Source organism: Sinocyclocheilus rhinocerous, unplaced genomic scaffold (genome assembly GCF_001515625.1).
Source record: "Sinocyclocheilus rhinocerous isolate Xijiao unplaced genomic scaffold, SAMN03320098_v1.1 scaffold348, whole genome shotgun sequence".
NCBI lineage: Eukaryota > Metazoa > Chordata > Actinopteri > Cypriniformes > Cyprinidae > Sinocyclocheilus > Sinocyclocheilus rhinocerous.
The window spans coordinates 964,153-991,534 of NW_015635025.1; the positions used below are offsets into that span (position 1 = coordinate 964,153).

Genomic DNA, 27,382 nt, shown 5'->3' on the forward strand with positions numbered 1-27,382 from the left:
TACTGTACATATTACAGTAAAATACTGTTCAAATTACAAAAATCGGTTACAGTGTGAAGCACAGTGAGTTATGTGTATGCTACTTCCAGCCTAAACACACATTGCTGATCTGTGTTTTTGTTCAGGTTCAGAACACAAACCAGGGTTCAGGGAATCCCGGAGTGTCTCCAACTTTTGTCAAGGTAATGCAATAATAGCATACTGTATACCTTTATTGACTGGATCAGTATCAGGTTGTGATTTGACATGCTGTGAGCTGTTATTGGTGTGTCTTCAGTGTCTTCATGACGTGAGTACAGTGAAGGGGCAGCTGGTGGTCCTGGAGTGCAGGATCAGAGGAACTCCTCCGCTGCAGATCTCCTGGTTCAGAGAGAACGAGCAGATCATCGACTCGGCAGACTTCCGGATCCTTAGAAAGAGTGAGTGAGAGCTGGACACAACTCAGACTGATTACAGCATTATTTTACACGTTCTCTGTAGTCCATATTACACGTGCGTTATGTACCATGTCTTCTGAACCCATACGATAGCTTTGATCAAAACTGAAGTTGTTTCTTTTGCATTCAGAATTCAAAATAGCAAAAAAACCTGATGTTTGGCATCATTGACATCTATGCGCTATTTTTAACCAGGAAACAGAATGTGCAAAAAAATTTAAAAACAGCATATAGTTGTGGATTTTCAAGACATTTTATTTTAGTGTGAACTTTTCCTTTAAAAACAATAAAATTAACAAGACCATCTTGCTAGTTTCATTACAAACCAATAAACTAAAATTGCTTCTTACTGTATTTTTGTCCTTGTCAGAGGCAAGTTCAGCTTCTGTTCCTGGTGAGTACACATTTATCTCAAAGAAAGGTGCATGAAGGGATTGGAATTATTCTTGTTTTGACAGATAAACAAACATATTTGTCAAATATTAGGCTTTTAACCCTTCTTTGTTTTATTATAGAGGAATTGTGCACCCTCGTGATCACAGAGGCGTATCCAGAAGATTCTGGAATATTTAAATGCACAGCATCAAATCAGTTTGGAACAGTAACATGCAGTGCTATTCTTGAAGTATATACAGGTAAATTTCTTGTTTGATTTTATGCATGCTTAAACGGCACAAACGAATCTAAATCAATTTATGTATATCTTAAGTTATTAATTTTACATTAATTTGATCATAACATAAGGAATAAAATGCACAAAAAATAAAAACATGAAGTTTAATTTGATAATACTTTCCACCTCTAATAATAATGAAATACTCTGTATTGTAATACAGAAAAACAAGGTAGCATATTCCTACAAATGAATTGATCTATATGTATATATTTGATCTAAAGTTTCTGCTGTCACCATTTTGCAAACAAATATCAGAGTAAGGGAAAGAAAAATAATACAATCAATGTTTAATGATATAATTGTGTTATTTCAAGACCTAGAGGAGGTTTTGGGAGCGGAGGATGAGCCTTCCTCTCTAAGCTCAGCTGGACTAGAGCCGGATGACCAGCCCTTGTTACTACAAGACACACTAATTCCTCCTCCAGAATGGCCTGACAGCTCTGAGGAAGAGACTGCTGCCCCTGTAGCACGGTAGGACATTAATCAGCATTTTAGGCATTGCCAAAATGTTAAGTTGTTGAAGTCAACATGCAATCCAAAGATCAGAGTTAAAATCGATTGGATGGAATTCAAAAACAGCACATATAGGAAAGTAGAGTAATGCTACAAATACGTCTGTAAAAAAAAATATATATATATATATGAGGCTGTCCAAGTGCAGATGCTGACTTTGCCTGGTGCCTTGCTGTGAGACAGAAAGAACAGGAAGCCAAGAACGCCAGAATAAAAAAACTAAGCTGCATGTGTGCACAGCCATGCACTTTTAATGTCGAATCCATGCAAAAAAAATAAAATGCTGCACAAAGGGCAATTAGAAGCCAATTAATTGTATTAAAATCAATCTCTGTTGGAATACTTTTATGGTTCCTTACAAAAGAGCTCAATAGGAGAGGCAATGCAAACTTGAAGAATAAAAAAAGTCATCATGTTTTAAAGAAGAGTGGCTTGATCAAGTGGCAGAAACAACAGATTTTGCACAGCACAGTAACAACTGTTTTGTGTTGTTTTGTTTGTGTGTGTGTGTGTGTGTGTGTATTTCATGGATGTTTATGACTATAAACTGTATTTATTAGTATTTAATAGTGCTCTGTTTAAATGTGTTAATTTGCTTAGATCATATTATATTAGCTATATTAACATTTATTAATAAAAGTTCGGAAATTTCAAGTCAAAAGTCAAGTCAAATTTAATTATGGAACAGATGTGCTTGCACACAGTTAAATTATGTTATACGGTGGCACTAAAACACAAAGAACAAACAACTGTTAACAAGGTATAAGGAAAAGGAAATAGGGCCCAATACAGGACCTTGAGGTGTCTCACAGATAATGGGTGTATAGACGAATAGGAGCTGTTCCATATTATAACAGTTCTGCTCTTCTGTCAATACATAGTAAAGAGAGAGAGAGAGAGAGAGAGGGAGAGAGAGAGAGAATGACAGGATAAAAATGATCCAGCAATGTCTGGCTTGTGTTTCAAAGAACCAAGGTAAAGAACCATGTAAACACAACTAATATGTGGGTAGACAGATACCTCTGGTAAACTTGGCAGCCACTGGATGCTGTAGGAGATGAATCTGTACCTTTAGCCAAAATTGTATTACAGTGAACTAGAGTTGAAGTGTCACCGACTGATTTGAGCTCATAAAAGTAAGCTATTTCAGGTTGTTGAATACCTGGCTTCTTTGTCAAGATTCCTGCTTTCTTTTTGTAGTCAATAGCTTCAAGCAGGTTGCAAGCAGGAATATCTATTGCTGTGATATGGTGATCCTTATAAATTACATGCATGTGCCCTCTATTTCCACATTTGACTGGCAACAAGCAAAACTATCATGTGGGTGATTGACAGTTGGAGAGCATGCCATCTTCAGCCCTCACAAGAATAAATCAAGTTAACAGATTTATTGACTTTTACTCAGATGTTCTCATTGTTCTATGTCTATACATTGTCCGTGGGTTGAATGGGTGGGTCCTCAAGAATGGTGGGGGCCTGAGTCTACTGCTCATGACTCGCATAGTTTTCTATAGATAAACAGCCCAACAGTATCTCATTGAGTGAACAGATGCCAGAGAATCGCTCTACACCTTCAACCTTTCAGACCATTTTTACATAGAGTTGATATTACTGGCCAGAAAAAGCATTTCAAAGAGCAGGTAAGCACAAGATTTGTAATCTGTACCATAATCTTTTACACTTTATTGCAATCAGAATGACTTCTTCTTGAAAATCAATACATCTGTTCTAGCAACTCTAGAAATGTTGATCTATTTAATAATTTTATTAATTCACAATCAGTCCTTTCAACTTTTTTGTTCAGTAGGTAAATTAAAATGTGTTCTTTGCTTTATAAAAGTCTGTATTCTGTATGTTTGACCTCTGTAGGTCCTACAGTATGACTTAGCTTTTTCACCCTTCACTCACTGCTGTGTGTTTGTGTTTGTAGAGGATGCACTGTTGGCTTTTAAACTATTTCATATGTTATGTTAATCATCTGGTCCTGGTGTTGTGAAAAAGAAATGTATTTTTCAGTCTGTACAAGCCTCAACATTTAATTTAAACCTGCAAATAATCAAACTTTTATGATTTTTAGGACAGCATGAGAGCTGCTGTCATTAAGCTGAAAGGGACGTGTCAGATATTAAGACATTCTCAAATTCATGTTCATATTCAAGTTATTATGCTAGTAATTTCATTTATTTAAAAATAAATATGTTCATTTTGGGCCCCAACCAGGGTATGGTGCTAACATTATCAACAGTAACCAAAATTAAACACTTTCTGACTGTAGCTGCTGATCTGAATTGCATAACCATTCAAACATTTTGTCCCATTCTTGTTTTATTTCATAAATATTTTGCTCACATATTAATATATTTATATCCTGTTTAAATATAAAATAATATCAATATACACTTGTTTTTATATTGAGCAGTTATTTTACTATCACAAACATTCATTGTTATACATAACTGAACTGTTACTGAGAAGTGAATGACATTTAGCGAGCTTAGGTCTTTATTCACAATGACCTCCAAACAGGGTAACTGAGTGCCAGTGTCGCTGTAAATGAACTGCACCTGCTACGTCTGTCAGTCGTGCCTCATGACACTTTTTTTTAGCCACATGGCTTTCTCACAGAAACACACCAGCACTATACAACGTTATGAACCCCTGCCATGTTCATTAAAGGGTAAAAAAAGATTTTTGCCACGTATAATGTGTTTACAAAGGATAAATGTGTATTTTGTAGTTATTTATGTTTTGGGTTAAGTAATCGTTTCAGGGATTTAAGATGGCTCTCAGTTTGCTTGTGTGTATGGTGCTATACATATGATCAATGGTCATATACATAAGAGGTGCATGTAGACACAATAACATAGTACAAACATACTTTAGTGTCTTTTGAAGTAGAAAGATAAACGTACTAGTGTTCTAATTACTGTGTTATTTAGCCTTGTTCCCTCTCCTTGAGGCATTGAGTTATTGAGAGCAGCCATCAATCAAGCTTACAATAACATTGCTCTGTTTGTTTGAACAGCCTAACCAGCCTGACACAGCAACACTAAATCAACGGCATGAGTTTGGGGCGGGGCTAAGTGTTTGACTGACTGATGGGGGGGTGTTCAGGACACCTGTTTAAATCAGTCATTTAGGTTTGCAGAATTTTTTTTTTTACTTTTAAACAAGGCTCTCAAGCCAACATCTAGGGCCAGATTTTAACAGCTTGCACCAGCGCAAACCCTCTTTTGGCATTAAAAATCTACTGTCAGGATTTACTAAAGGCATGCAGTGGAAAAAATTGTGATGCAAAGACATGGACATTTGTGGCTGACTTTGTTGCATATGCACAGTGTTGGGGAAAGTTACTTTTAAAAGTAATGCATTACAATATTGCGTTACTCCCTAAAAAAGTAACTAATTACGTTACTTAGTTACTTTTTATGGAAAGTAATGCGTTATGTTACTTTTGCGTTACTTTTTAAATCTGGACAGGGCTTGCTTGTTTGTTTTTAAAATAAAAAAGTTATATTTTTGGCAAATATAAAAGCCTTTTCACACCAAAAGTGAAACGAATAAGCATCATCGAAGGGCAGAAGCTAATAGAATGGGATTAAATACATAAAGGATATTTGTGTTGTTTAACATTTAATTATTGCAGGTTTGCGTCATATTCTGAGTTGCATTTTTTTATTCATTTTGAGGAATACTGAATCTGTGTTTTTTTTTTTTATGAGATTAATTAATGCATAGTCATATTTATTTTAGAACTACAGTAACATCTTCTGATTTCTGTCACCATGGCAACACCAGAGCTGTCAATCAATAAATTGGAAAAAAAGTCACTTGCATTACTTATTTGAAAAAGTAACTCAGATATTCTCTTGTAAATTAAAAAGTAATGTGTTACTTTACTAGTTACTTGAAAAAAAGTAATCTGATTACGTAACTCGCGTTACTTGTAATGCGTTACCCCCAACACTGCATATGCATTTGTAAGAATTTCCCTTTCAGACGTATCATTAATGGGAGGAGAGTATTTAAATGAATCAAGCCAAGTGATTTACTAAGACTTGTGCTTGTCAGTTTACTGGTATTTGCACCAGTATTTAACACCAAAAAACATGTCTTAACCCATTTTGAGCTTGATATGGATGTGACAGTTGCCAATTTGCATTGCACTCTTGGTAGATTGTGTTGGTCATAATGGAAATGATTTGTCTGTGTCTGAGTTCATGAATTTGCTCATTGTCAGTTGATCACTGCAGAACTTTCCACTCCCATCAGTGTTTTATGGGATTCTGGCCTCATGATAGATTATCCTGTTTAGTAAATCTGGCCCTTTACTTTTTCTTGGCAAATCTTATTAAATCTTATTAATCTTATAAATCTTATGGCACTTATTGGGGTTATGTGAATTTCTTTGGTTTCGGTTTGTGTTACGGAGGCAAGTTAGTAATAGTTGTGCTGGTAAACCTACCTCACTCCCTTGGCCTACAGTCTTTAGCATCCTTGTTATCACACCCACTTCCCCGCTTGCAGAACTGGTTGCATTTGTGAGTTCAAAACAAATGGAGCATTCTCAGTTCACTTCTGAATGGTACACTGTAAAAAAAAAATTCCATAAAATTTACGGTAAAAAATACGGTAGCAACGTTTTAGGTTTTAAATTTACAGTTAAATACCGTAATTTCATTACCTGATATAATGTTAATATACCAACCTATTGAAGTACTGAAATCTGTTTTGTACCTTTGTAATCATCACATTTGAAATGTAACACAGGGAATTCTGGGAATGTCAATTTACGGTTATTCACTGTAAATTATACGGTCTTTTTTCGCTTTCAAAAACGGTATACTACCGTAAAATTAATGTCCAATATATGTAATGTCCAATACAGTTTTTCACCGTATATAGTAGGGGAATTTACCATTAACCATTTTTACAGTCTTTTTTTACAGTCTTTTACCGTTAAATTCACGGTCATTTTTTACAGTGTACACAACCCTGGTTGCTAGTAGGAGTTCCTACTCTACTGCTGTATTCAACATATGAGGCTGCCGATCAAGGAGGTTAAACTATACTTAACTTTGTCACATTGCCTAAGGCAGGAATGTCCACTCCTGCTTCTGGAGGGCCCCTGTCCTGCAGAGTTTAGCTCCAACCCCAGTTAAACACACCTGAACCAAAGTAATGAAGCTCTTCAGGATTACTAGGATTTTCCAGGCAGGTATGTTGGAACATACTGGAGCTAAACTCTGCAGGACATTGGCTCTCCAGCACCAGGATTGGACGCCCCTGGCCTAAGGTCTTTGTCGCTCATGTCCCTTTTGTTTGAATTCATTCACTTGACTGCAAGCATAATATCCTTTTTTGAAACACCTGTTAGCTTGAGTATAAATATAGTGAAATATGTTTTTCCAACAGGGAGTCTCTTGTGGACACAGAGAGCAAACAGGGTTCTGCCAGTCAGGTGACTGAAGCTGCTGAGCTCTCCTCAATGAGCAAACTTGATCCTCCAGCAAAGGGGGTTAAAAACAGTGTCCCACATCCATTCCTTCCCACCAGCAAGCTGAGTAAACCAGTGGAGCCCAGAGGCAGTGCCATGAACGTGGCTGACCTGCCCACCTTCTCGCCATCGCTGTACCCACCCAGTGCCTTTAATTATGAGCGCCCTCGCCATTTCATCCAGTCCCTGCCCAGTTTCCACACACCCGACACTGAGATCAGCAAACCCAACAGCCTCAGTCCCCCAGCTTCAACTGCTGCACCATTAGTGAGTCCTCCTCAGCCTGGACCCACTCGAACATCAATGTGTTCAAGCATGACTTTGATTCCTAAACCACAGAGCTCTCCAAACAATGAGAAACTATCATCAGCAGCTTTCCTCTCATCTGTCCTGCCTTCACTACCGAGCTCCCAGGCCAAATGCATATCCATACCTCAATCTCCATATCCCCGGTGCTCCCCTAGATCACCCAGCCCAACACCAAAGGCCCAAGAACAGCCTCTGTCTCCTCCACGTCAGTCGCTGAATCATGCTCCTGCAACTGTCCCATGCCCGAAAACATCTGCTCCACCTCTACAGCCCCCACCTGTGTCTCACATGAGCTACACATCCAACACGTGAGTGTGTTATCGCTGAAACGTGTCTTGAACAATGATGTGTATGGTTATATCCTCCTACAGAAAAATTAATTAGATATTTTTACTTAATCTAAAAATAACTAAAATACCAATGTCCCCAGAGCTTAAAAGGGTATAGTTCACCAAAAAAATTTAATTCGTTGAAAATGTCAGGCCATCCAAGATGTAGGCGAATTTGTTTCTTCATCAGATTTGGAGAAATGTAGCATTGCATCACTTGCTCTGCAGTGAATGGGTGCCGTCAGTTTTCAGAATCGTTTGTCTTCTCCAGATGTTAACCGATGGACTGGAGTGCTGTGGATTACTTGTGGATTATTGTGATGTTTTTATCAGCTGTTTGGACTCTCATTCTGACGGCACCCATTCACTGCAGAGCATCCATTGCTGAGACACTGATGCAATGCTACATTTCTACAAACCTGATGAAGAAACACACTTATCCTGATCTTGATAGACCCGAGGGTAATGACATTTTCAGAAAATTATCATTTGTGGGTGAATTACTCCTTTAAAAGACAAACAATTAAGTAATACAATTTTTCCATGGGCTTTTTCATAGCTTGCCAAAGCCAATCTTGAAGAAGACTGTTTCCCGACCAGCGTCTCGTGCCACAGATGAAGAGATTCAGGGCACAAAAGATGCTCTTATCCAGGACCTTGAAAAGAAGCTACGGAACAAAGCTCCCCAACAAAGGAACATTCAGAAGATGTCATATGAGGAGCGGATGGCGAGAAGATTGTTGGGAGCAGATAATGCCGCCTCAGTATTTGATCTTGAAAATGCATTAATTTCACAGCCTGCACAGGTATTGTTATTTTAAATTATTTGACGTTTAATGCAACTGCTGAATATCTTTTCAAAGCTTAATATTAGAGCTCGTTAAGAGGAAATACCATGCAGTGATCATGGTGATCGTGATTTGCGCATGTGCAAAGCTAGAATATCTACACTCTAAAATATGCTGGGTTAAATATAACCCAGTGCTGGGTAAAATAGGGACAAACCCAGCAATTGGGCTGTTTTGCTCCTTTAAAAGACAAACAATTAAGTAATACAATTTTTCCATGGGCTTTTTCATAGCTTGCCAAAGCCAATCTTGAAGAAGACTGTTTCCCGACCAGCGTCTCGTGCCACAGATGAAGAGATTCAGGGCACAAAAGATGCTCTTATCCAGGACCTTGAAAAGAAGCTACGGAACAAAGCTCCCCAACAAAGGAACATTCAGAAGATGTCATATGAGGAGCGGATGGCGAGAAGATTGTTGGGAGCAGATAATGCCGCCTCAGTATTTGATCTTGAAAATGCATTAATTTCACAGCCTGCACAGGTATTGTTATTTTAAATTATTTGACGTTTAATGCAACTGCTGAATATCTTTTCAAAGCTTAATATTAGAGCTCGTTAAGAGGAAATACCATGCAGTGATCATGGTGATCGTGATTTGCGCATGTGCAAAGCTAGAATATCTACACTCTAAAATATGCTGGGTTAAATACAACCCAGTGCTGGGTAAAATAGGGACAAACCCAGCAATTGGGTTGTTTTGACCCAGCGGTTGGGTTACTACCCAGAAGGTTGGGTTAAACATTTAACCCAATTGCTGGGTCAAAACAGCCCAATTGCTGGGTTTGTCCCTATTTTACCCAGCACTGGGTTGTATTTAACCCAGCATTTTTTAGAGTGTATAGAGAATTAATGTTATATAATAGTATATCATACTTCAGCAATGCCACAAGTAAAACTAAAAACACCCTGGTACTCAAGAGTGTCAACTATGCTTTATTCCCATTTGTTACCATCACTCTAGTTGTCTTCAACAGAAATATTCAAAGCCAGACCAAACAGATAAGTCTCTCCTTGGGCCTAAAATAGCATGAGTAAAATCCATGTGCTCTTCAGCTATCCTATTCATCATGATGCTATTATTATAATACCACCACATGTGAATACACCAAGGCCTCAGTTCCTTTAGTTTGTCTATCTATCATGTTTTTTTTTATGTTATTCAAGCAAATGTTATGCACTATTCTAACAGCCAGGCTCTCCAGAAGGTCTCCAGCCTGAAGGAATATGGTAAATGTCATTTTGCAATAGGAGTATCAGTTTGGAGTTTGTCTCTGAAGTGCTTTCATCTTATTATTGTGCATGTACACCTAACACTTCTGACACTTTTTGGAGTTAATAATTGAACACTGGCTGACATTAGTGAATGTGTCAAACACTGAATGATTTTTCTGGCGCAGTCTAAGACAGACACATTGTACTTGTTGTAGCTGATTGTCTAATGCTCTGAGCCCTGCCTGTGTTTACTGTACGACTGCTGTTTGTCTGGATAAGCTTAGCTTTGATTATTGAGTTGGTTTGGTTGAATTCGGTTAATTACCACCTTTTCTTGCGCAGGTCCAGAAAGAATCGTCCCGGAGGGGACAGTGCAGAGGCATCAACCATCCAAGAGAAGTGTTTTGCTCCTCGTTTTATACAAGTGCCGCAAGATCTTACTGTTGAAGAGGGACGATTCTGCAGGATTGATTTTAAGGCAGTTATCATTTATTGATATAAAACATCCTGTATGCATTTGTTTTACCACAACATATTACTCCAATGCTTCTGGCCTTCTTAAGATGAAATATCACACACACAGCAAAGTTAGGAGGAGTCTAACAGAGTCTACAGTTGAACCGTTTTGTTTCTTTTTTTACAGAAATACAATAGTTAAATCTGTACAAACCAACATTTAGCTTTTTTAAAGTTTTGCTTTTCTTTCTTTTTTTTGTGTGCAGGTTGTAGGTTTGCCAACGCCAGATATTTTTTGGTATCTGGATGGGCAACTCATCCGACCTGATGATTACCATAAGATGCTGGTGTGTGAGAAAAGCGTCCACTCCTTCATTATTGAAGTCGTGACCATTCATCATGCAGGTGTATATGAATGTGTAGCGAAGAACCGTGCCGGAGAGAGCCACTTCTCTCTGCGCCTGGATGTGATTGGTGAGCAGCTTTTTGTTGCCTGTATAATGTTGAGAATAAGAAGGTTGCAACATGACAAAATGAGAAAAAAAAATGAAAGGGCATAAATACTTTAGCAAGGCAAGCTGTTTCCTGCCCTTATATTATGATGATATGATGGATGTTTTGATCACTTCGATTATGATTTGTTTTTTCACATGAATAATACAAAATAACCACTGTTTTATCTAATGCAACAAAACTGCATATCTGAAGCTGCCATCATATGCCGCCGCCACTATAACAATATCAACGGAGCTTGACGTTTTTGGAGGCTTTACAAGTTCAAAGCATTTTATTAAAGTCATCTCTGTTCAGGCTACTTTGGAACTGAGAGAGCAATCACATTTAAATGTGTATTTAGATGTAAAAAGACTTGAATTTGTAAATTCCTAATACAGGATATGGTGGGGTTGTTGATAGATTTGAGTGACCGTTGTTGCATTGTACATGGAGTCATGGATTTGGGGATGGTCAACTTTTTAACTAGGGCTAAGACTAGTAATGAGCAGAAACAGTATTTTTATGTATATTGGTTCTCATGATGAGATCATTGTGAAACTGACTTTTGTTGGCTAAAGGGTCACAAGACACATACGTTGAGGACATTAAAATATACCGTATAGGAATGATCCTTATGCACTGTTCTGAGTGACCGTTGTTGCATTGTACATGGAGTCATGGATTTGGGGATGGTCAGCTTTTTAACTAGGGCTTTGAAACAAAATTTTTCATCAAGACTAGTAATGAGCAGAAACAGTATTTTTATGTATATTGGTTCTCATGATGAGATCATTGTGAAACTGACTTTTGTTGGCTAAAGGGTCACAAGACACATACGTTGAGGACATTAAAATATACCGTATAGGAATGATCCTTATGCACTGTTCAAAAAGAAACAAAGTCATATTTTGTGAAAAGTTTTTGTAGACCAAATAGATGTACTTTTCTAACAATATATTGCTTCAGATGATTCATGACCAGGGATGTGAGAGAGCCACTCTGTGCTGAACGTGCATCTATTGCAGGTTTCTAAAAAAGTATTTTAAAGTAATGACATTTGAATTCATTCATACATGAGCTCAAATTGAAATTTCTGAGTATTGACTGATGGCCAAGTGACATTTTTATTCAGGCTAGTAATGTTGTATCTCAGGGGCCTCTGGTTATCTAAAGGCACCTCTGTTCATTATATGACACAATGACTCTGAAATGAATGTAATTCTTCTCCGTATGTCCTCAGCTCAGGAGCAGTTGTGTCCTCCCACATTTGTGGTGAAGATGAGGAATTCTCGGGTTCTTGAGGGTGATGCTGTGCGGTTAGAGTGTAAGGTGGCGGCTTCTCCAACACCTCAGCTCTACTGGAAGAAAGACAAGGAAATGCTTCGAATCGACCCCATGAGAATGAGGTCTGACATAATTTTTTTCACTTTATGTGTGGATGCAAATTTTTTTCAATATAGATGATATATTTAGCTCCCTTTCGAAACGGTCTGTCACGTTGCATGAAACGCTTATGGGGACACTCCTGTTTACACTGAATAATGAAACCTGATTTGTTAACGTTTGTGTAGCTGCACGAAAAAATGGCATTTCAGCCCGCCAAAACGGGCAGAGCCGACTGCCCATATAAGTTGCCGCCGAATGCCATTTCATCAGCATTTTCTCCTTCAGCGCGAAGATCATCTCCTCGCTGGACTCTGAAGAAGATGAAGAATGGAGAAGCCTGTTTATTTGCCATATAAGAGCCCCGGCAGAGTAAAGACTATACTCTTCAGCGCTTATCCTCTGCAGCCATCTAGCAAACTTGAGAGATAATTTCCTAGAGCAAATTTCACACCGTTGCTTCAAATGTCACGCCACGAGCGTGGCTCGTGCAGAGCACCCCTGCACGCTTCAGACAGGCACAGTGAGTGCGTCGCTTGCCTGGGCTGTTCTTACACTGAGGCTGCACTTACTGAGACAGACTGCTCTCACTGCGAGATCATGAGTCTCATCTCTTCACTTACGGATTGCCTTCTTTCATGAGGGCAGCCCCACCCCTACCGCTCTGCCGTTTCTTGCCTCAAAGGGACCTCGAGGAAGAAACAGAGGAGTCAGGGTACTGAGCAGGCGGTCTCGAGTGATCTCACGCCAGCACAGGTCCCAAGTACTTCACTCTTCCCACAGCAATATGACTAACCGGTGCACTTCTCACACTGACTCGTGCCATGAACGAGTCTGGCCCGAGTTCCGATGCCTTTAAAGAGCTGCGTAGTGCAACTGTGATCAGCAAAGCCATGGCCAACTTGGTGGTGCTTGAGTGCCACCTTTGGCTGAATCTCACAGAGATCAAGGACGAGGACAAAGTCACCTTCCTCGACTCCCCAGTCTCCCCCATGGAGTTACTCGCCCCTGCCATTGATGAATTCGCAAGAAGTCGTTGCAGGTCGTTCTCCCCAAGCGCTCCAGCTTGGCAGCTGTTTCAAGTTACCAGAAGGCTCCATCATCCCAACAGCCTGTGAAGCCTGCTCCGTCTCCCGCTCAGCCTCAGCCCAAAACAGAGCCTGAGCTCAGACGGCTAAACGCTTCCCCTTTCCTAAGTACCAGGGCCCCTGCCCCAAAGTGACGTTGGACCCTGAGCCGCAAAAGCCGTCCCGATCTCAAAACAGAGAGGAAGAGGAGAGGGTTAACAAAGAAGTCTCGCACTTGCTCTCCAGTCCCCTGTTCAGCTCTGGGCGATGGAAGCTCTGTCAGTGCTGGGCCCATCCTACCCACTCAGCATGTGCTCAAGCAAATTACCACTGTGATAGCAAACCCACTAACTCAAAAGAGCACTTCTCCGCTACACGACAGCTCAAATGTCAGTCCCCTGCCTTCACACAGTGATCTGACACTCAAAAAACTCAGACCACTTGCTGCCCGGCCAGGTTACTCACTCCAATTCACTTGAAAACCCCTCGTTTCAGAGGTGCTATTCAAACTTTGGTACAGTACAACGATGCACATGTCCTCCGATCCGAAGAACAGAGTCTGCTTGCAAAAGGTGCCGTGAAGTCCGTTCCGCAAGCGAACATCAAGTCAGGCTTTTTACAGCCGCTACTTTCTCGTTTTCAAGAAACATGGTGGGCTCAGGCCCATCCTCAATCTCAGACACCTGAACCGTGCCCTAATGAGACGCCTGTTCAGAATGTTAACTTTGAAACATATCCTCACGCAAGTATGCCCAGAGGACTGGTTTTTATCGATGGATCTGGAAGGTGCTTACATTCATAACCAGATAGCCTCTCATCACAGACCATTCTTGAGATTTGCGTTTGAGGGAGTGGTTTTTCAAAATACAGTACTGCCTTTCGAACGCTCTCTGGCCCTGTGCACTTTTACAAAGTGCGTGGACGTGGTTCTCTCCCCGCTGAGGCAGATGGGAATCCGCATCATGAATTACCTTGACTACTGGCATAGTGTTAGCCAGGTTGGAGTGCAAACTCCTCACTCACAAGTCATTGCTGCTCAGCCACCTGGAGCACCTTGGGCTCAAAATCAGTTTAGCCCAGCGGGTCGCTTTCCAAGGGACAGGAAATGTCATCCGCCTCCTCTGTGATTCCGCTGGGCTTGCTTCATATGCAGCTCCTCCAATTTTGGCTCAAAGCCAGCGTACTGTCCCACGCTTGATGTCTGGGACACCTTTGCCTCAAGGTGAACCACCACTGCATCAGAGCTGTGGTCCCTTGAAAGTCCCCTCACCTGTACCAGGAAGGCGTCCATTTGGGACTGACCTCCAGATGGAAGGTTGTCATGACCGATGTCTTTACAGCTCTCCACGGGGGATAGCTAACACCATTTCGAAGGCTAGAGTCCCGTCTACGAGACTCCTCTAAGCCCTCAAGTGGTCAGTGTTCTCTGACTGGTGTGCAGTCCGGAATGAGGACCCACCCTCATGTGACGTGCCCACGGTCCTCAGGGGCCTTCGAGGTCCTCCATTTGAGCCGCTCGAAGTCGGCTGACTCATGGCCCCTGTCACTTAAGACCGCTCACCCATTGGCTTTAGCATTGGTCAAGCGAGTGAGCAATCTGCAAGCACTTTCAGTCAGCGCTTCTTGCCTTGAGTTTGGGTCTAGCGACTGTAAAGTCATCCTCAAACCAAGACATGGTTATTTGCCTAAGGTGCTCTCCACTCCATTCAGAGAACAGGTTATTACCCTTCTAGCTCTTCTGAACACAGAGGATTTTGTGCTTTTTTAGCATGGCACTATTGAACGCAGTCTGCATTAGTGTTTCACGCAACGTGAGAGCTCGTTTTGAAAGGGAATGCTCTGGTTACTAATGTAACCTCGGTTCCCTGAGCCATGCTATAAAGATACACGATTTGATGACTGTCGCTTATCAGTCAAAAGATTCTGATGGAATGGCATTCAGAGCCGACTTATATAGGCAGTCTGCTCTGAAGGGCTGAAATGCCATTTTTGTTCGTGCAGCTACACGAAAGTAAACAAATCAGGCTTCAGTATTCAGTAAACAGGAGTTACCCCATAGTGTATCACACAATGTTCATTCCCGTTATCTCAGGGAACCAAGGTTATGTTAGTAACTGGAGCGATATTACATATTATTCAAGATATGAAGATAAAATATTTTTGACTTTTTATACACTTAAATGACAAATTTGGTCCATTTTTGTGTTTAAAGACAGTTGCAGAAAGGAATAATTCATACAAAAACAAAGATTCATCGTTTACTTTCCTTTCTTGTCCTGTGGAGCACAAAAGTTTATTTTTTTTAGCTGTTTTACATTATAAAGTTATTTTGTTGAATGTCCTAGATCCTATTACTTATGAAGAAAAACAAGGCACCATAACAAAAGTCCAAGTCCAAGAGGAAAATTCAATCAAAAATGGTTATTTCACAGAAATTTCCTATATGAAATAGTCTGATTTAGACCTTACAGTCTACAAACTTTCAGATACAATTTTTTTTTAGTCGTCCAGAGCACTAAAAATATATTCAGAAAAAATGTATTTAATGAAATAACACAGAAAAAATAAAATAAAATAAAAGCAACAGGGCGAGAATGGTCAGGTAACATGGTCTCTGAAGAACTGAGCTTTAAAAAACACATTCCCATAGATTTTAGTTGCAGAAATGTCCATGGTAATAATACTTTAGATAGATTCTTCCATGAACTTTTTAAAAACTGATTTAACACATTATTGTCTTGGACAGTTGTTTACAGTAAATCTTTTCTTTGCTAGATGAGTTATATTGACGTAGTCGTTGTAGATGTTTGCATGTCCCCGTGCTACTTTAGATAGATTCTTCCATGAACTTTTTAAAAACTGATTTAACATTATTGTCTTGGACAGTTGTTTACAGTAAATCTTTTCTTTGCTAGATGAGTTATATTGACGTAGTCGTTGTAGATGTTTGCATGTCCCCGTGACGTTTGCATGTTTGGTGTGTCAGTCTTTCTCAGGACGATTCAGGAAAGCAGTGTTTGGTCATTGATCCAGTGATAAAGTCTGATGCGGGCTGGTACACTGTATCTGCCATTAATGAAGCAGGCATGTCCACATGCAACTCCAGGCTAGACGTGGGCAGTAAGTGCACTTACTGTTTACTTTGCTTAGTATATGTTTGAAAATTGTTTAGACTTTGCTTATTCTGCTTTTTTTTTTTTCCAAAACTTGTGTTTAGGCATGTTGCATTATAAAATGAACTCCATCTTTATATTGATACATAGTGTAGGAAGGTGCAGTAAATTATTTCTTTTCCCCCATTTTTTACTTTTTTTTTTTTTTTTACACATAGTCCTGTTGTAGTGTACACAAATGAGTTTTAAATGTCTTTAGTTGCTACACAATTATTGAATTATTTTCTGTTAACCCGAATTTGCCACTCTGCCTTGAATAAGAATGCCCGTTTTCTTATAGCTCGACTGAATAAGTCTACCCCTCCAGTCAGGACGCTGAGGAGTCTTCCCATCTTGAGCCAGTTTTCCACATTGAGCACAGAGCCCGTTCCTCATCACACTGCCCCACTATATGAGAGCGAAGAACTGTAGACACTCGTCTGAGTCATGCAGCTTTCATGTCGACATCTGATATTATTATGCAGTATTTATGTAGTATATTTCTCTGTAAATGAGCCAGTTAAGCAGTTTAGCCAGTGCCGCTGATGTTTGCCATTCCAGCAGAATCAACACGCTCTCATGGTTGATTTGGTTGGAAATGGATAACCAGTCTCATGTAAAGCTGCATATTTATGACACCCAGTACAAGAGAAAAAAAATGTATCTTAGTTTGTTAGTTTTGCATAAACTAGACTAATGCTTTGATTGCTGTATGCACTGTGGAAGCTCAATATGTGTGCAGTGTCTTCACTGATACACTCGGAAAATACATAATGATCTTATATGTACTGAAGATGATATTTGTTGGAATTTTTGCTACTAGTACAAAGAATTTGGTCAAATGTATTGATTACAGTCCTGAACACAGATGTCATGTGTTAAATATGATGAACATTTGAGTAAAGATCTTTGTGAAAACAGATTTATCTCTAAGTATTTTTCCCTGTCATGACACACTCTCACATGACAATATCAAATATATCAAAAACCTGCCAAAGAACTAAATCAACCAACAGCATTGGATTAGACTGTGTAGATGGACGTTTAAGTAGTTAGAAAGGCTCTTTTGCAAAAGATTTATTACAGAAACATTCTATAAACAACTTATGAAAAAGCCAAGACAAAAATATTCTGTTAATCATAACCATGTGGATATTAGGCATACAATACAACGCCATCCTTCATCGCATGGTTTCTGAACCTTTTCGGTACTAATGCTGTATTAGTACACAGGACTCGGTGTGACGCTCCCTTTTACAGCTGCGCTTTGATAAACGGAAAATACAGTCGTGACAATAAAACGTTGTACACATGGCACACTACACAGATACAGTGCATGTAAAGAAAGAGAAGATCCACTCACTCATCACAATGCAGTTATAAGTACTATAGATGTGGCAAGGAATGGACAGATCTATGGCTGAAGACCAAAGTCACACAAGAGATGGGACACGAGAGGATCTTCAGATCTCCACATCACTTTCTTTATCATTATCATGGTCACCATCGTAAAAATCATTCACAGCTTCAGGCCTGTGATGAAACAGAAGCAGCTGGTCAGATCAGGATAATCAATATTCAGTCAAGCACTTGACATCTCTTCTCTATCGGTAAAGCACAGTAATGATCAAGTTATTATTAGAGTTATTATAATAACTTGTTATTAGAGGGTCAAGTTATTATTATTATTTTATAATAATTAAAAAGAAAACAAGTTTGTATACCCTGGCAAAAATTGTGAAATTGATTTTGAAAATATGACTGATCATGTAAAAAACTTTTATTTAAGGATAGTGATTATATGAAGCCATTTATTATCACATGTTTGGCTCCTTTTTAAATCAGAATGATAACAGAGATCATCCAAATGACCCTGATCAAAAGTTTACACATCCTTAAATGATTGGATTTGTTACAGACACACAAGGTGACACGCACAGGTTTAAATGGCAATCCAAGTTTAATTTGCCACACCTATGGCTTTTTAAATTGCAATTAGTGTCTGTGTTTAAACAGTCGATGAGTTCGTTAGCTCTCATGTGGATGCACCGAGCAGATACTGAGCAGAAGAGAAGAGTCAAAAGACCTGTGCAACAAGGTAATGGAACTTTATAGAGATGGAAAAGGATATAAAAAGATATCCAAAACCTTGAAGATGCCAGGGAGAAATACAGGCTGCTCTGGAAAAAGACGGCGTGGTTGTTTCAGGGAGCACAATATGACAATACTTGAACAAAAATGAGCTGCATGGTCGAGATGCCACAAAAAAAGCCTGGTTACAACACCTTAACTCACAGCTTCTGGCACATTGTAATCTGGAGTGATGAGACCAAAATAGAGCTTTCTGGTCAACCATAAGTGCTATATTTGGAGAGGGGTCAACAAGGCCTATGGTGGTGGCTCACTCGTGTGAGCTCTAAAGGCTTGGGGAATCTTGTGAAAATTGATGGCAAGATGAATGCAGCATGTTAACAGAAAATACTGGCAGCCAATTTGCATTCTTCTGCTGGAAAGCTGTGCATGGGATGGTCTTGGACTTTCCAGCATGAGAATGACCCTATCCTCCAGTGGTTACAGCAGAAAAAGGCTTCATATGATCGAGCCGCTCTGGGGAGATCTCAAAGACTTTGTATGACCTGGAGGCATTTTGCCAAGCTGAATGGGCAGCTATACCACCTGCAAGAATTTGGGGCCTCATAGACCACTATTACAAAAAGACTAGACGCTGTCATTGATGCTAAAGGGGGCAATACACTGTAATGAGAACTAAGGGTGTGCAGACTTTTGGCCAGGGGTTATTTCATTTTTTCTTTCTTGCTATGTTTTGTTTTATGATTGTGTCATTTTGTTATAACCTACAGCTGAATATGAATCGCATAAGAAATAAAAGAAATGTGTTTTGCCTGCTCGCTCATGTTTTCTTTAAAAATGGTACATATATTATCAATACTCCAAACTTTTGAGCACAACTGTAGAATAGAAATAGAATAGAGTGCAAGTGTAGATGGAAGAGACGTGTCTTTAGCGTTTCTTGAAGATGGCTAAAGACTCCACCAGCAGCGAACAGTTAAGGTAAACGTCTGTGAAAGTCATTTTGTGCCTCTTTGATAATAATAATAATCAACATTGATTCAGCATATTAGAGTGATTTCTGAAGATCATGTGACACTGAAGACTGGAGTAATGATGCTGAAAATTCAGCTGTGCATCACAGAAATAAATTACATTTTACAATATATCCACATAGAAAACACTTATTTTAAAGTGCCCCTATTATGCCATGTCGAATATTGCCTTTCATTCAGTAAATGATCTGTAAATGATCTGCAAAGTTGTAAAGCTGAAAGTGCATGATAAATGAAGTTTAGAATCGACTCTGAACAGCCGAAACAAGTCGTTAGTAATTCAAATCCCACTTCCATGATGGCTACACGTCACTGGGTAACACATTTGCATAATGCCCGCCTCTATTCTGCATTGGCTGGCCACAAACAACTTGACCCCGCCCACAAACACGTCATTTTACTGACGACTGATCTCTAATCTCGTGGAGTTCGCATTAGAACAATCACAACAGACTGGGCCATCTGACCAATCAGAGCAGAGCAGGCTCACGGAAAGGCGGGGTTTAGAGAGACTGAATCTCAGAACTGCTTCGAACGAATCGTTTGAGAATAGTTGGAAAATGAGGTGATAATAAATGCATATTTTGAGAAAACGTACGTGTTGTTTGGAACAATACTAGGAACCTTCAAAATGGCATAATAGGGGTACTTTAACAAATATATTTCACAATATTATGGTTTTGACTATTTTTGATTGAATAAATGCAGCCTTGATGAGAAGAGGAGACTTCATTAAAAACATTTTTTGTTTAAAATCTTATAGAGCCCAAATTTGTAAACACTAGTGTTACAGTCACCTAGAGAAGTTGTCTTCTGATCCTCGCTCATCAGGATCGGCCTCGTCTGGTCGCTCGTAGCTCAGCAAATCAGAGGGAACGTCGTGGATCTGAACACTTGGAGCGTGATTTAACATCTTCAGGCTCTCAAACACTGTTTGACGAATCTGCTCCAAATACTAGAAAAACCAGGTCATGTATTGGTTACAGCTGAGTGATGACGGGGCACTGAACACCTATTTCAACGAATTCAAACCTTAAGAAATATGTGACCCTGGAGCACAAAAGCAGTGTTAAGTCGCTGGGGTATATTTGTAGCAATAGCCAACAATACATTGTATGGGTCAAAATTATCGATTTTTCTTTTATGCCAAAAATCATTAGGATATTAAGTAAAGATCATGTTCCATGAAGATATTTAGTAAATGTCCTACTGTAAATATATCAAAACTTAATTTTTGATTAGTAATATGCATTGCTAAGAACTTCATTTGGACAACTTTAAAGATGATTTTCTCAATATTTAGATTTTTTTGCACCCTCAGATTCCTGATTTTCAAATAGTTGTATCTCGAACAAATATTGTCCTATCATAACAAACCATACATCAATGGAAAGATTATTCATGATGACGTACACACCTCAATTTTGAAAAATTGACACTTATGACTGGTTTTGTGGTCCAGGGTCACATATAATACACTATAATTACTTTCACTTTTTCGTATAAAATCAGAAGTGTTATATTTTGATAATGTTTCAATTTTACACTTTTTAAAACTATAACTTTAAGTTCAAGAGAGCATCTTGTGCTGCATCTGAATCTCAAGCATTTCTAATTGATTTTTCATTACGCAGCACTTCTTGGTTTTACATTTTTCAAGATCCTCAACTTGTCATTTCCAGGTTTTAAAGAGGTTTTGACTGTGTACATGCTGACACAAATGTACTGTCAGATTTGTAGACAAAAAAAACTGTATATTGTGAGGAAAATAACACCCATTTTTCAAGATCCTCAACTTGTTATTTCCAGGTTTTAAAGAGGTTTTCAATGTGTACATGCGGACACAAATGTACTGTCAGATTTGTAGACAAAAAAAACTGTATATTGTGAGGAAAATAACACATACTTGTCTAGAATTTTGGTTTTCTATCCTTGTGCTGACATCTGGGTGAAGTGTGAAGTCTGGAGCAAAATATTCAAAGTATTCTGTGCAGAGGACAAATACAGTGATGAGGAACAGTTTTAAAGCAGTGCATTAGAGGACACTAATTCACACAAGCGCTAGATAACATGTAATAGCAAAACAAAGACATGCAATACTTCTAGCTGTCTTCTCATGTGACACAGTTGCTGTCTTACCACTATATGGCAGCTCATCACTAATGGACTCCTCAACTAGCAAAGATGTTTCATATGTCCTAAAAATCAAATATATGATACATTAATGAACATATCAGAAAGAGTCAAAGATAGAAGTGTAGCACTTACAGCCAAAACAGCTTAGAAACCCAAAGTCTTAACATATATGACCTCCTAAATGAACACGATCAGAGACTCGATAGAGGCGAGATAATGAGGAGGATGTAAGAGAAATCATAGGATAATGAGCAAATCCCAACGTTTGAATAGAACAGTTGTAATGCTACATTGCAGTGCAAACTGGTTTACTGTTTTTAATTAGTGATGCACCAACATTACAGACAAGTTTTTAGATCTACGTGAGAGTAAGTGATTCTCATAAGGTATCAATGACCATATTGTTCCTTGCTGTGGTTGAAAATAACTTATTACAGTAAAGATTTGTCATATCACTGTTTAAACAGGAAGCTGCTAGAAAGTGGCAAGTGATGCAAAGATACAAGTTTAACTGGATCTAATAAAATGTTTTGCCAAAGGCAATGCATTTTCATTTTGGTAATTCAGACTTTGCAAAGAGGCTATCATTATTAAAAATTTTACTGTACATGACAACAAAACCAAAGCCTATGTGTCAGTGACAGAACTGTACTGTTGCTCATTTCACATCAAGACTCTGGTGAAAAAATAACATTGTAATTGGACCTCAGAGAAGCAAACAATGTATGATATGACCCCTTTAAAGAAGTTTCCTTTATTATACAACTACTTCCTCTTCTGATGATTTATAGTGAACTGAGCAGTGAAATGATAAACATACCAGCATCTAGCAACGTTTCTCACAGTGTATCCTCCTCCACCCAGAACAAGCAGCGGGATTTTGAAGCTCTTCACAAACTCCACACAATCTCTACAAGTACAAGTGTTTAAACAAGATTAGCAAGGGTTTCAAAATACTGCGTGCAGGTGAAGAAAAGATGACGGTGTTAGATTATGGAGTCGGGTTTTTTTTTTTTTACCCATGTCCGCGTATGCTGAGATTGAAGCATCCTAATCGATCACAGCCCAGAGAATCAGCTCCACACTGCAGACAAAGCACAGAGATGAGCAACAAAACCCTAGCAGATCCAGACCGACGGAGAGCGTGATCTCACCTGGAGAACGACGCAGGTGGGCTGATAGAAGTCCACCACCTGCTTGATAACCGGCTGAAACAGGTGTCTGTAGCCTGAGAACATCAAAACAAACAATCCTCATGTCACTTCTCTTCTCACGTAAATAGATCTTATAATAACAAGTCTCATTTTCTGGGAATTTTATCAAAAGGATGTCTATGATTAAAACAAGAATAAGCTCAGAAAAATCTACTTAATTCAAAGGGAAAACACGTTTTCATTCACCAGTGACAGATATTTGTTCTTGTTTTAAGCATGAACTCATTTCGTTCAATTCAATGAAAATTCAAGACTTCGTTTCACATTTGGATTTCAAGTTAAATGTATCCTGATTCAAGGATGTTTAGATAATTGTACTGGAAAACAAAAATACCGAAGAAGTCATTCTCCAACATTTAATGCCATGACTCTATGAATTAAAAGGCCCGTTCACACCAAGGACGATAGCTATAAAGATAACAATAAAGATATAGTTCTAAAAATCGTTCTCAATATTAACTTATTTAATTGGTTCCACATTGTTTGCGGAGTTTTACTTTATTTAAACTGTAATTTATTTATTTTATTTGACATTCGTTTTGCTAATAAACGTTCTACGTTTCTTATTTATTCGCTAATATCGTTATCTTTATAGTTATCGTTCTTGGTGTGAACGGGGCTAAAGACTTTCTGCTCTGATTTAAGACTTTTTTCATGTCTTAAAAAGTGTGGAAGGGTGAATCAAGACTTTAAGACCTTTCTTTTTAAGACCAGCAGAAACCCTGAATATTTACACTGCTCCAAAAGCAGGTTATGTTCAGAGAATAATAGCTACTTACATAACCTGAAAATTACTCATGCAGTTGAACTGATATCTTTGACCATATGCTGCCACGTACAACAACAGTATATGGCTTAACTATTACAATTACATGGCTACGCTTTGGAAGATTAATCATATATAGACTCCTATGAATATTAGAGTGTAAATCAACTCACTCTGGTCATCTATACCGTCTCGCAGCGGGACATTCAGGCAGTAGTACCGGCCGCTCTCAGCTCCCACCTCATACATATCACCTTCATATCAACACACAACAGCACCACTTACTATCATTACCATGCTTTATCAGTAGTCTGTACGTTTGTGAAGATCAAGCTCCTTTTTTTAAAATGTATGTATTATTAGTATGTACTAGTACTAATTTTTTGTTTGTTTTTCCAGACAGTAGGAACAACATACCAGTTCCTGGGAAAAAGTAGTTCCCGTATTTGTGGAAGGATACAGTCATGACTCTGTCTGTGAGATAAAACGCTTCCTGAACACCATCACCGTGATGAATATCAATGTCAATGTAGAGCACGCGTGGATGATACCTATCAGACACAAACAGTAGAGATAAACATTGTAGTCAACATGTCATGCTAATTATATAACTATGGATGTAGGTTTAATGAGGTCATATTAAAAGAACGTAATTTCTGCACCACTAGCATCAACAAACAAAATTGCAAAAATAAAGTTAGTTTTTATTCATTCATTTGCCACGCCTGCATAACTATTTAAGTTAATTCTAAAATGCGATTAAAATACATTCATAAATTTGACTCTGGAGCACAAAAGCAGTCTTAAGTCGCTGGGGTATATTTGTAGCAATAGCCAAAAATACATTGTATGGGTCAAAATTATTGATTTTTCTCTTATGCCAAAAATTATTAGGATATTAAGATCATGTTCCATGAAGATATTTAGTAAATTTCCCACCGTAAATATATCAAAACTTAATTTCTGATTAGTAATATGCATTGCTAAGAACTTCATTTGGACAATTTTAAAGGCGATTTGATCAAATATTTAGATTTTTTTGCACCCTCAGATTCCAGATTTTCAAATAGTTGTATCTCAGCCAAATATTGTCCTATCCTAACAAACCATACATCAATGGAAAGATTATTTATTCAGCCTTCAGATGATGTATAAATCTCAATTTAAAAAAATGTACCCTTATGACTGGTTTTGAGGTCCAGGGTCACATATCAGAAATATTTTAAAATATAATCTTAAATTAGAAATTAAAAATCTTATAAATATAATGTGCTTTGCTTCATTTCTGTGCGTTTCTCTCTCAGATATACGCTACATGTTGGGTAAAGGCCTGAAGCGGAAGCTGGAGCAGGAGGAAGAGAATGGCGTGATGAAGATGAGCTGCCCTCAGGAGGCGTCACCCGCCTGCTACTGGCTCCAGCGGCAGACCGTGCTCAACCTCTCGCTGCTGAAGCTGCACAGCCGTCCGGGACACTCGGAGCCGGGCCTGGCCCGCAGGGTGCTCATCACCAACACACTCCGGCGCATCCAGGACATCCCTGCACCCCAGTCCTTCCCCAACGGGGTCCAGTCCCATAGTGAGGGCAGTTTGACGCCTGTGTCGCGGTTGGAGGAGGACAGACATCTGTTTCTCTGTCTGTCTCCATCCATTTCCAAACAGCAGCCCCCATCATCCTCCGTTATTAAAGACAGCTTCACCTCAGCACTGGCTGAAATTGAAGATCTGTGCCCGACTGTGGGAATAACCACTTCATTTACTACAGAGACGGGCCGCACGCTCACAGCAGACCCAAACTCAGATGAATCCAGACAAACGGACCCAGATCTTTATGCATTGCTAAGAACTTCATTTGAACAACTTTAAAGATGATTTTCTCAATATTTAGATTTTTTTGCACCCTCAGATTCCAGATTTTCAAATAGTTGTATCTCAGCCAAATATTGTCCTATCCTAACAAACCTTACATCGATGGAGAGCGTATTATTTATTCTCATTTATCTTACTTATTTATTCAGCTTTCAGATGATGTATAAATCTCAATTTCAAAAAAATGACCCTTATGAGTGGTTTTGAGCTCCAGGGTCACATATCTCAGTATCATTCTGAATGCTGCATTTCAGAATAAGACATCAGAAGTATCTACAGGTATTTGGTGTGATGTCACTTCCTCTCCATCTCTCACTTACTTCAGAAGTTCAAGAATACTGATGACAATGTCATTCACGTAGCAAAACCCAGATGCCTGAAAATAGGAAAAAAGGTAATATAGAGGCTTTATAGGAACATGCTTTGCTTGCTAAAGTGCAGGTAATGGTATTACACAATCTTTGTACTGATCCATGAAAATAAATGCTCACCTCGAACTTTTTTGCATGATGTAAACCTCCAGCCCAGTTTATGGCAATGTCACATATCTATGCAATGAACAACTGAATTATCCAAAACAATGCAGGAATTCATTCAGAATCTATACCAAGCGTGAAAATTTGGTATTTCATTTTTAGTTATACACCTTATTTTTACAGTTAAAAATAGTCCTCATCTTACATTTCAAATACAACCCCGAATCAGAAAAAGTTGGATGTGTGACTGAATCTGTGATTTGTTAATTATCTTTCACCTTTATATAATTGAAAACAGAAAAGATTTCCAATATTTTCACTGACTAAATAAATAGCATTCTGTAAATATAAACACATTTTGATTTTGATGGCTGCAACACACTCCAAAAACGTTTGGACAGAGGCACGTTTAACACTGTGTCACATCACCTTTCCTTTCAATTACAATGTTTAATGGTTTGGGAATTGAGGATACTTAACACCGTGTCCTAACCAGACAGAATCACTCGAATATCACAGCCATTCAGAAGCACAGAAGCACACTGCACTCCCAACGAAATGGACAACTTTAGCACCTAATCATCTAATATTTAACCTCATTAAAGGGATAGTTCACCCAAAAATGAACATTTGATGTTTATCTGCTTACCCCCAGGGCATCCAAGATGTAGGTGACTTTGTTTCTTCAGTAGAACTTATTATGATTATGATTTTTAACTTTAACCGTTGCAGTCTATCAGTCGTATAATGCATGGCAATGGTAACAAAATCTATGAGAGTAAAAAAAACATGCACAGACAAATCCAAATTAAACCCTGCAGCTCGTGACGATACATTGATGTGTAAAGACACGAAACGATCGGTCTGTGCAAGAAACTGAACAGTATTTTACACCACTATGTCCAACTGCTTTGAGCGCGCGCACGGCATCCGGTACGTGAGGTGTGTACGCGCTCTGGTGTAGTTTACGTTCATGGGTGTGTTGATATCCAGCCGAAGGGCAATCAACCATATCAACCATAAAGCAGGCTCAGAAGTTGGGAATACGTGGAAAGTCACCACTCCCGAATGAGTTCGCGCGAGTCGCGCGAGACTTTTAGTTTTAAGTCGGTTTGAACAATCCGGATAAGCGCAAGTAAGTACCATTTTGATTAGCCGTCGTACCTACAATGACTGCACTGTGTAAACAATGAGTGACGTATACGCGCGAGAGATCACTTCCGGCGCTTGCGTAAACTACGCCAGAGCGCGTACACACCTCACGCACCGGATGCCGTGCACACGCCCAAAGACAGTTGGACATAGTGCTGTATTAGAGGTAAAAAATGATATAAATACTGTTCGGTTTCTATGGGCTTACATTTCTGCCATAATTCTGCGCGCGAAAGATCATATTTTGAGCGCACAAAAGTGCATTTTGCACGC

The 27,382-nt window shown here is 39.0% G+C and overlaps 2 protein-coding genes across 2 annotated transcripts in view; one reads left to right on the plus strand and one right to left on the minus strand.

Annotated features, from left to right (window-relative positions):
• LOC107746151 (myotilin-like) overlaps positions 1 to 17,373 on the plus strand; it is a 29,235-nt gene extending 11,862 nt beyond the window's left edge. Inside the window, exons 9-16 of the mRNA XM_016560247.1 lie at positions 7,042 to 7,740; positions 8,321 to 8,567; positions 9,798 to 9,835; positions 10,163 to 10,298; positions 10,543 to 10,750; positions 12,012 to 12,177; positions 16,208 to 16,341; positions 16,675 to 17,373. Of these exons, the coding sequence (XP_016415733.1) occupies positions 7,042 to 7,740; positions 8,321 to 8,567; positions 9,798 to 9,835; positions 10,163 to 10,298; positions 10,543 to 10,750; positions 12,012 to 12,177; positions 16,208 to 16,341; positions 16,675 to 16,805 (1,759 nt within the window). The 3' untranslated portion in view covers positions 16,806 to 17,373. The remainder of the gene's footprint in view (positions 1 to 7,041; positions 7,741 to 8,320; positions 8,568 to 9,797; positions 9,836 to 10,162; positions 10,299 to 10,542; positions 10,751 to 12,011; positions 12,178 to 16,207; positions 16,342 to 16,674) is intronic.
• Positions 17,374 to 17,513: 140 nt separating this feature from the next.
• LOC107746152 (histone deacetylase 3) overlaps positions 17,514 to 27,382 on the minus strand; it is a 14,526-nt gene continuing 4,657 nt past the window's right edge. The window contains exons 5-15 of the mRNA XM_016560248.1: positions 25,973 to 26,029; positions 25,802 to 25,857; positions 24,032 to 24,165; positions 23,788 to 23,868; positions 22,789 to 22,862; positions 22,654 to 22,718; positions 22,455 to 22,544; positions 21,638 to 21,696; positions 21,405 to 21,484; positions 20,296 to 20,453; positions 17,514 to 17,906 (exon numbers count right to left, since the gene is read on the minus strand). Coding sequence (XP_016415734.1) covers positions 17,837 to 17,906; positions 20,296 to 20,453; positions 21,405 to 21,484; positions 21,638 to 21,696; positions 22,455 to 22,544; positions 22,654 to 22,718; positions 22,789 to 22,862; positions 23,788 to 23,868; positions 24,032 to 24,165; positions 25,802 to 25,857; positions 25,973 to 26,029 — 924 coding nt within the window. The 3' untranslated portion in view covers positions 17,514 to 17,836. The remainder of the gene's footprint in view (positions 17,907 to 20,295; positions 20,454 to 21,404; positions 21,485 to 21,637; positions 21,697 to 22,454; positions 22,545 to 22,653; positions 22,719 to 22,788; positions 22,863 to 23,787; positions 23,869 to 24,031; positions 24,166 to 25,801; positions 25,858 to 25,972; positions 26,030 to 27,382) is intronic.